The 10,034-nt window shown below is 33.5% G+C and overlaps 2 protein-coding genes across 3 annotated transcripts; one reads left to right on the top strand and one right to left on the bottom strand.

The window, feature by feature from the left end:
• Window positions 1–650: 650 nt before the first annotated feature.
• bsf (bicoid stability factor) lies at window positions 651–7,324 on the bottom strand. The gene is made up of 9 exons (XM_013324097.1): window positions 7,068–7,324; window positions 6,561–6,748; window positions 6,246–6,444; window positions 5,845–6,163; window positions 3,801–5,354; window positions 3,475–3,711; window positions 2,762–2,908; window positions 1,560–2,298; window positions 651–1,409 (listed from the first exon to the last, which is right to left on the bottom strand). The coding sequence occupies exons 1-9, from the start codon at window positions 7,199–7,201 to the stop codon at window positions 982–984; spliced, it is 3,945 nt and encodes a 1,314-aa protein (XP_013179551.1). The 5' UTR covers window positions 7,202–7,324; the 3' UTR covers window positions 651–981.
• A 285-nt stretch (window positions 7,325–7,609) lies between these two features.
• Window positions 7,610–9,701, top strand: Mdh1 (malate dehydrogenase 1). 2 transcript variants are annotated; one of them, NM_001312280.1, is given in 2 exon segments: window positions 7,610–7,798; window positions 8,484–9,701. In NM_001312280.1, coding segments are annotated over 2 exon segments (996 nt in total). In that variant the 5' UTR covers window positions 7,610–7,795; the 3' UTR covers window positions 9,477–9,701.
• The last annotated feature ends 333 nt before the right edge of the window (window positions 9,702–10,034 follow it).

Genomic DNA, 10,034 nt, shown 5'->3' on the forward strand with positions numbered 1-10,034 from the left:
ACAGCTATGAAACGTATTTAATTATTTTATATTGGATTCTTGTCTTTTGAGTAGGGGAAAAAATTAAACAAAATTTTAAGCCAAACAACAAAATTAACTTCCTGCTTTGTTTTTTTTTCTAGACTATTTTGTACACAGTTTACAACTAAAGATGCTTTTTAATCCTTGATGAGAAAACAAGAGAACTGTTAATCAACATAATTTGTATGTGATTCGTTGGTGCACAAATCTCAGACAAATTTTGTCATCGTCGATACTTTCTCGAAAATATACGTACGCGGCCCAGCGACCAGACATAAAGATCACACTGTACTTGAAATCTACATTATGTATGGAATTATTTAAGGCCATTTGAGTTTTAACGGTTTTATTATCTAAGTACATTCTAATTTATCACAGGAATCTATGATGAAGTTCTAAGGTCACAGCCAATTCCATTGTTGAAGTGCCAGTCAATAATTATAGTGCTGCGGTGTTATATTATTTTGTAGTGTTCAGAAACTATCACCATATTTCAAATACTTTATAAAATGCAAATACTCTTTAGTCCGATTTATTTATTTCTTAAACTAGGTATAACAAATTGTTGTTTTAATAAGATACAATTGTTTTGTTTTTGATACAGGGATTTAAAAAATAAAACAAGCGAAAATACCTAATAATTTACTAAAACTAAGGATACATTTAAGACATAAATTTTACATAATTACTGTTATGAAGAATATCTTTAGAACAACTGTATTTATTTTAATTTTACAAAGTGTAACATAAATGCAAACAATGTAATTTTTGATTGTATGGTAAAATAATACGATCACAGGTTTTATTAACAAATAAACCACACTTCACAAGTCTTTTTTATCTGTGGCTAGCTCCCGAATGAGAGTGAGCGTAACGAAAACATACAAGACCACCAGAGCTACAACAGAGAAAAGGTCTAGAAATTATATTTATGGATGAAATCTAGTATTAATAAAAAATCTACAGCGATTTAGATTCAGCGCTAGAATTTTCTGAGGAAATATTAAGCCTTTGAAGAGTATTTTTGTTTATTTCGTCCTGTGTGATGCCACAACTCAAAGCATCTTCATATGCAGACTTAGCTTCATTCATCTTGTTATTTAATACTAGGATATCGATTAATCTAGAATAAGCATTGGCAAGTGTTGCTGAAGGCAAATTCTTGTTAGTTTTCAGAGAGCTGATAACTTTCTCTATCGGCTTTATATCGTTTCTGACGTAACACTGCTGTAGTAATCGTCTGAAGACAATAACATTGGCAGAGCTCAAAGCTTGATTCCAGATCAAGTCCGCATCCTTATCATTGCCCACTAAAAGATATTCCATCCATAATAAATTTGCCGGGAAAAAGTGACCTTTTGAAGCTGCTAACAGCACCAGTCTTTGGCCTGAAAAAAAAAAAAGGAATTAAAGAAATAAATGCGATAATTATATAATAGAATAAGAAGATTTTTTTTTCAAAAGTGAAGTGATAAGTTGAATTTCTAAGAATCGGTAGTAAAATCCATTAGATGTCCATAGACTAAAAAATTGCTTACATTTTTGTGACATTTCTTCATTTTGCACCGCTAAAGCGTATGCATTGGTTCGTGGGAATTTTTGAATAATTTCTTCAATTTGTTCCTCAGTGTTAGCCACTTGAAGAGCATTACAAAGACTGTCAATGTGCTGAGAGCCATTTCCTTTCTTGAATATAGCCAGAGTCAATTTGTCATCATAGGTTACATGTTGCTTCTTGGATTTGGTCAAATAACCTCCCAAGGACTGTATCTTTTCAACATTTCCTTCTTCAGATAAAGATTTAAGCATGAACTTTGTTACGTTATCTAGTGGAATTACACCATTTTGGATGCATTTTATTGTATAGTCCATAGCTGCGGAGGCATTACCCTCTTTAACTAGTTCCTCTACTTTAGTGCTAACTTCTTTTTTGGTTAACTGTGGGGTTGATTGTTTGCTTTCTTTAGATTTGGTCTCCTGTGGGGTTGTTTTCTTAACAATTTTCTTTTCCACCGGTATCTCATTGGTCTGATTTCTAGGAATAATGAAAGGCACATCTCTTTGCTGGGATTTCAAATGATTTCCAAGGTATATCAGGAACTGTTCGCTTGGGATTTCACCTTCCTCTTGCAGAATAGTCCATAGACCCAAAGCTTTATCAGTTTCATTCGCTTTGCAGTAGGTTACAAGCAAATGGTAAAAGATGTTAGAACGATCAATGTATGACAATTCTTTTGTTGCTTCCAGTAATCCTTCCAAATATTCTGATTTGCCTTCCTGTAATTATAAATTTAGCTTAGTATTATTCAATAAAATTAAGAGAAGGGGAGATAAAATTGGGCGTGTTTTTGGCATACAAAAAAATAAAATCGGCATATTTCTAAATATTCTAGGTATGGTCGTTGTAGTCATACAAAGATACTAGGATAGGCAAAGACGACCATGTTACATCATATGACCTGAATTCTCATAGTTCTTCCTTACCAATAAAATTAATAAATACAGACACTTCAGGAAATTACACCTGTCCTGTGTCATAAATAACGGGTATTTTTTTTGGTATTTCAATATTATGAAAATGGCAACATTAGACGGCGCAGCTGCCGCTCACTCATTGGTCAAAATATGACACTGTCAAGGTAACAGTTCACATATTTTCCGACTACAACATCCCCAAACTATAATGGGGTAAATAAAGACTGCAATTAACTGAGCAGTGCCTAGGTGTTAAAAAATATACCTGTACGTAACGTTGGCAGGCATCGTCTAATCGTTTCTGGCGAGTATGCATGCCGGGAGTCTCCAGTATTCGGCGCGCTTGTCTCAAACGACCGCACTCTACAAATGCGAGAACTAAATCGTGCAAAATATTCACTTCTCCGTGTATCTGAAATAATGCACATAATTAAATTTTAACGTTTTGTACACTGCACAATATTTTATTTAACTCAAATCAAAGCAAATCTTGTTTTTGTAGTAGCATAATATTTTTTTTATTTATTTAACAATAACATATATTTTTTTTATTTAATTAACAATAAATAAAAAAAAACGCTAAATAAACCTCATTGGTTTGTTACAAGCGTTAAGGTCATCCGGACAAAAATGTTTTGAGCTTGCACTTTACGTTTTTTCATGAAATACATAAAGTAAATTGTCAAGTTAACTTAAGAGTTTATTATTAAAGAATCTCGATTTTTGATTTTATCCTTGTAATAGCCAACCACAGTACCAACACCATAATAATATTAATTATACTATTATACTAACATAATGGACATTATGGTTTTATCAACAATTTAAACACAAACTTTCCAATATTACAAATGCGTAAGTTGGATGTTTGTTATAGAGAAAGTATCTCAAGAATGACTCATGTGGAAGAACACCGGCTATTAATTATTTCTTAAATTCTATACACTGATATAAGAAATAATAATTTATATATGTTACCTGAGTGCCAAGGTCAGCTAACCATTGCAATTTTGTAGCGTCTTCTGCCAGTATAAGGGATTTCATCAGCTCTCCTTTCCATGGTGTACTTCTATATTGCTTGCAACATTTTTCAAATTCATTCAATGCACCTTCCATATCATTCTGTATTATATGAACTTTAATAGACGGTCCTAGTATTACATTCGATGGCTCGATGTATTTATTTTCTATCAAAGACTTTGTCAATTCTTTCACCTAAAAACAGGAAATTTTATTATTGTCGTGCCACAATATTATCACTAAATTATAACATTAATGGGTAATCTTGAGTTATGAATACTCGCCTTAGTAACATCTTTTTGCTCAGCCAAGTTGTTTAACATTTGCCAACATTTAGAGTTTAACATGAACCCTGACAGTTCATCTTCATCCATTTGTTTATTATCTTCCAAAAATTGTAAAGCCTCTTCATACTTATTGGCTTTTACTAAAGCATTAGCAAAGTGCACAATTTTATACTTGTTGAGTTTAAAGCCTGGATCTTTTTCAGTAATCTGATCTTTTATTTCTCTGGCTTTATCAACATTATCATTAACAGAATAAAATTCAAATAGTTGCGCGAGAGTTGGTATTGTAATTTCGAAATTTGTCGATTTCAATTCTTCCAAGAAACTGTTCACTTTTTCGACTTTATTTTCCTTAATATATGCATCAAGTAGTTGTTTTTGTATACGAATAATATTATTACCACCTTTACTTTTAATTCGTGTCAGTAGTTGTTCCAGCTGTGCGGAATTTAGTGGTCCAGTGCGACGTGGGCTCTCAAGAGGCACAACTTCCAAATCAGGTGAAGTTAATTTAGTTAATAATTCAGATAAATTGGTAGTCATATTTTGTCCAAGATATTGTTCTATTTCTTCTGCATAAGATGTGCTTATGGTAAGGCCTTTTGAGTGTAATTCTTGTAACAGTTGTTCACATAATTCCGGATTTACTAAATTCTTCACTGCTATTTTTACAATACGACCAATTTCTCTACTGATAACATCGTCTTTCTGTGTTTCATCAATCATAGAGTCATCCTCAATATTTGTTTGTTGTGGACGGCTTATAACATGCAATATGGTTACAAATGATTTAATATCTTTAGTAATGTTTAGGGCATGAATCAAAGGTCGAGAAATCAATGTGTACTGCCCTTTAGGTCTATACTGTAAAGCGATATCAGCAGCTTTCTTAATATCTGCCGTTTCTAAAACTTCTACCATAACATTTCTCGCACTGAGAGCTAGAGGTACATTTGCAATTTGCAGCTTAAGAATTATATTTTCAGGAGTATCTTTACCAATTAGGAAAGGAATTACGTAATCTCGAAGAGCTTCACCGGTGGGAATTAAACCCTCTTTTGCCATATCTCTAAGCACCTGTAAGAGACCTTCCTCGTCACCTTCATTACCTTTTTGAGCAAGGATAGGCCAAAAGTAATGTTGCCGTAACTCAAATCCATCTTTTTGCAGTTCTTTTAAAAGTTTTTGCGCTAATTCAGGTTTCTTTAAATGGAATGCTGTTTCAGCTGCAATATATAGTGCTTTTGGTGCCAAACCTTCTTCTTGAAGTGCCCTGCACGACTTTACAACATTGTCCGGCGAATTGTTGAGCTTTACTAAATGTTTTACAAAGAATGCACATTTGAATGGTGTTTCGTCACTTGTAAGTACTTTGGCCATTGTTTTTATCATTTTTTTCGCAGAATCTTCATGGCCCTTGTTTAATAATCTCAACACAAGATTGCATACATCCTGGTTATACCCCTGACTCTTTTGAAGATGAGGAAATAGTTCGTCAATTTTGTCATTATGACCACCAATAGCTAAATTTTCAATTATGTCTAAAATATCCTGTAATTAAAAAATTACAATGTTATTATTTTTGCATACATTATATTTATTTAGTGACATTAAAAGTAAATTTGATAATTTTTTGGAGTAGATGGAAAAGGAACTACATCTTACTAGTTCATCATCATCATCAGTTTACTATACCTCCCCACCAAGGGGCTCGGAGCCTACCCTAAGTTAAGGGTGATTAGGCCACAGGTAACCATGCTGGCCAAATGCGGGTTGGTTGACTTCACACATATCTTTGAATTTCTTCTCAGATATGTGCAGATTGCATCACGCTATTTTCCTTCACCGTAAGAACGTCGGATAAATGTACATATGTATATCGGAAATCGAAAAACACAATGGTACATGGCGGGATTCAAACCCAGGAGCTGCAGATTGCAAGTCAAGTACTTGACCATGGAGCCACCGACACTCCACCTCTCAACATCTTATTAGTTGGAAGACCGTAATCAGATAAAAAGTTAGATTTATTTTAACACACCTTATCACACAAAAAAGTATCCTTTGCAGTTGCAGTATTGATGATATCTTTAATACTCTGTATATCCCCTTTCCTTGCAAATCCACAAGCTAGTAATGTGTATGTTCGATTAGTTGGTTGTAGTCCTGCAGCTGCCATAGTTTCCAACACTGCTTTTGCACCATCAGTATCACCATGGAATGCATGTCCCATGACTAAAGCATTCAATACAGGTTCAGACACGGGAAGATTGAGTTCCCGCATCTTTTCTAGAACTTTGGTAGCGCCATCCACATCACCTTCTTGGCAATAACGCCACATAAGTCGTTGGTAAGTAACCCTGAGTGAAAATTTAACATTAATTTTAATAAATTGAATAAAAGGTTACCCATTTTAAAACTTTCTAACAGCTTGTGCATTACCTATTTGGTTGTAGTCCTTTGTTTTCTAGTTCTTCAAGTATTTTTGCAGGTGAAAATGGATGTTCATTTTCTATATAAACTCTTAGCAAAGCATTGTAATGTGATATGTCCATTGGGATGCCCCTTTCTGTTAATACACTCCATATTTTCTGTACTAAAAGTGTTCTTTGTTCAGGAAGTTCTTCGGGTACTAATTCACCTGAAATTGTTTTGTGAAAAGGATTGAAAGATATTCTTGTATTACTGATAAAATTACAGGATATATTGAAGAAACAATATCTAATACAAATCTTATAAATATTTCTTTAAACTCACCACAACATCTGATTACTAGCAATGATTGAGAACTGGTGATGTCACTTTTTGAAATTATTTCATCAAATACTTCATCAATATCTTTTTTTGTTATTCTTCCAAATCTTCGAACATCCGAGTCTAACCTTTGTAGTAATGGTTCAAGATTTTCCTTCTTTTTAGAAGTTGTATAATCTCTCAGTAATACACTGGGAAAAAATAAGAAGTAACTGTGTAATTGATGGTTAAAAATGACTCAAGAGCGTGGAAAATTTTGATATTGCAGGCTCATGAGGGGTTAAAGAAAACAACTCATTTTCATAAGTTTATCGTTGATTCCAATTACAATATATGGCAATAATAGCTATGAACGACAAACGCCAAACCTTAGAATTTATCGATTGATGTAGCCTTCCATTCAAACAACTACGGAAATGCAATGTTTAACCACAATATGACTTATAATCGACAAGAAGGAAAATGTAAATAGAAGTTTAATTATAATAAAGTAATCGTCGATTTACTTACCTATTACTTGCACTTAATGATTTAGAATTAATAAGTAAATTTGCTTCAGCACTTTTCGCCGAGTTTAAAATTAAAGTTCTTGCTGCACCAGTAAAATACCGAATAAACTTCGTTGAACGCAATAATGATGACATTTTTAAGAAAATTATTTATTGCATCAATAATATATAACTTAAAATCGTTTTAATATTTTATTTGCTATTTTTCTGGAGAAAATGTAAGAATTTAAGGTTATCTCGTTATGTCACATTCGCCAGCCCGAACCAAAGAGAATATATTACAGACTATATTCGAGTTCATAGAATTTAAAACATTAATGAAAATTGAAGATTTTCCAACCAATTTCTTTAACAAAATGCAAACCTTTGAATAAATAAAATTCCTCCTTCTTTTTCTATTAAGAATAACACCTCAATCAAACATTTCTTGGTCAAGTTTAGTCAATTTCATTTCATAAAAATAAATACTCTTTGTCTGAGTTGTCTATGTCCATTAGCTACAATCGGTTGCCGGCGTAATTTGACCTATCATCTATAGTTATATGTTATAAGGTTTGCAATACTTATAAATTGAGTACAGTTTTTATATTCAGTTCGGTTTTTGGTTATTCTATATCTCAAGCGGCCATCAGGAGTCTTAGAAGGATCTGTTTTGGAGAACAGCGCCTTACACCTGTATTCTGAGATTATCAAATTATTTCTTGAATTCGTGCCTTAATCAGCTATAAAATGGTAAGTTTTTTATAAATTTTCTCCAGCCGTGACTTGACATTGCTATGACCTCTAGGTGGACTTGGACTTCTACTTCTATACTAAGATTAAAAACATTAAATCTAAAACTAGTAAAAGTTCACGGTTTTTAATTATGTCTGTTACACTTGGTTTCAAAAGCACAATCTATTTGAATCATAGAGGGGATTATTATCAAATGATGATAACCGTATCGTATGGTATAGCATTTATTTGATCTCGTAAGCTAATTATTGTCGGTATGGCATGTTGTTGTGGGTATTCTGAACCAATTGATACTGAGAGGGTAGTTGTGGTTGCACCTTTAACTATGGTAACTTTTATAAACTTAATTTAATACACCAATCTGCCATTTGTGACCATATAAACGGATTAAAATTTAATGATTAATTAACTATGTGATAAAATATTTTATTTGTATTTCAAAATAATTTTTTTTACTGTTATACCTTCATTGTATCTTTTTATCTGTATTTTAATATCAATTCGATATAACAATTTACTATCCTTACTTCATATCATGATTCATAATAAAATAGTGCTTTGGTTGTGTAAAATATTTTTTCTGAACTTTGAGCAAGTTTTTTTTGAACTTTGCCCATTTATGAATTAGATGCTTTCAAGTTATACTTTGAAATATAATAATAACTTTTGTTTTCTTTTCCAGGCTGCACCAATTAAAGTGGTAGTAACTGGAGCTGCGGGGCAGATTGCTTACTCACTATTGTACCAGATTGCCTCTGGTGCTGTCTTTGGTCCAGAACAGCCAGTATGCCTCCACCTTCTCGATATTGCTCCCATGATGGGAGTTTTAGAAGGTGTAGTAATGGAGCTTGCTGACTGTGCATTGCCCCTGCTCACTGGTGTCCTCCCCACTGCCAACCCAGAAGAGGCTTTTAAAGATGTTGCTGCAGCCTTCTTAGTCGGTGCCATGCCCAGGAGAGAGGGTATGGAGAGAAAAGATCTGCTCTCTGCCAATGTACGCATCTTCAAGGAGCAAGGCCAGGCTCTCGATAAAGTAGCCCGCAAAGATGTTAAGGTACTTGTTGTAGGTAACCCTGCAAATACTAATGCTTTGATCTGTTCGAAATATGCTCCATCTATTCCAAAAGAAAACTTCACTGCCATGACCCGTTTGGACCAAAACCGTGCTCAGTCACAATTAGCTGCGAAAATTGGTGTTCCTGTGCAAGATGTTAAAAATGTAATCATTTGGGGTAATCACTCTTCCACCCAGTTCCCAGATGCCTCAAATGCTTTAGTTAAGATTAATGGTGCTGAGAAGCCAGTCCCTGCAGCCATTAATGATGATGAATATTTGAAAACCACATTTGTTAGTACTGTACAAAAGCGTGGTGCTGCTGTGATAGCAGCGAGGAAGATGTCATCCGCTCTTTCTGCAGCCAAAGCAGCATCTGACCATATGAGAGATTGGTTTTTGGGTACCGGTGACCGCTGGGTTAGTATGGGTGTTGTTTCTGACGGTTCCTATGGTACTCCGCGTGATGTTGTATTCTCCTTCCCCGTTACCGTTAGCAATGGAAAGTGGAAGATTGTTGAAGGTCTCACTATCTCTGACTTTGCCCGTCAAATGTTAGATAATACTGGAAAGGAGCTGGCTGAAGAGAAACAGGATGCTTTGGATGTGTGCAAAGATTGAACGTGTAGTTTATAAGAATAATTATATGTAGCTGCAAAGAGCATCAGAGTTTAACTCTTTTATATCATTAGATCATATTGTTTATCTTTGTTGGAACAAAGTTAAAATATATTATTTGCTTTTGCTTAAATTGTTAAATCATAGGTTGTTGTTGTTGTTTTTTTTTTAAATTATTTCTATCTGATATTAAACTATGATTGATATTATACATATACAGCAATAAAAATATGCAGCCAAATAAATTCTTTTATTTATTTTAAATGTGTTGATAAGCGTGTGTCATTATATAATTTCATTACATCAATATTTCCACAGACCATATCAGTGTATAGATACGACATTTGCCTTCAGTATGTATTAACAAACATTCTTATCAATTTATACTCATGGTTAGTGTAGTTATGAAACTTAATTTTATTGTTTTAAAGCGTAATATTTATTAGCCAAGTCATTGTCGCGATTCTTAGTATAAAGTAAATATTACGTTACTAGTAAGATTACAATGAAATTAGGTATCTGTATAAGGTTATATATAATCGATATACATACGAAAAATTC

The sequence above is a fragment of the Papilio xuthus genome, unplaced genomic scaffold, assembly GCF_000836235.2.
Source record: "Papilio xuthus unplaced genomic scaffold, Pxut_1.1 DF828952.1, whole genome shotgun sequence".
Lineage (NCBI taxonomy): Eukaryota > Metazoa > Arthropoda > Insecta > Lepidoptera > Papilionidae > Papilio > Papilio xuthus.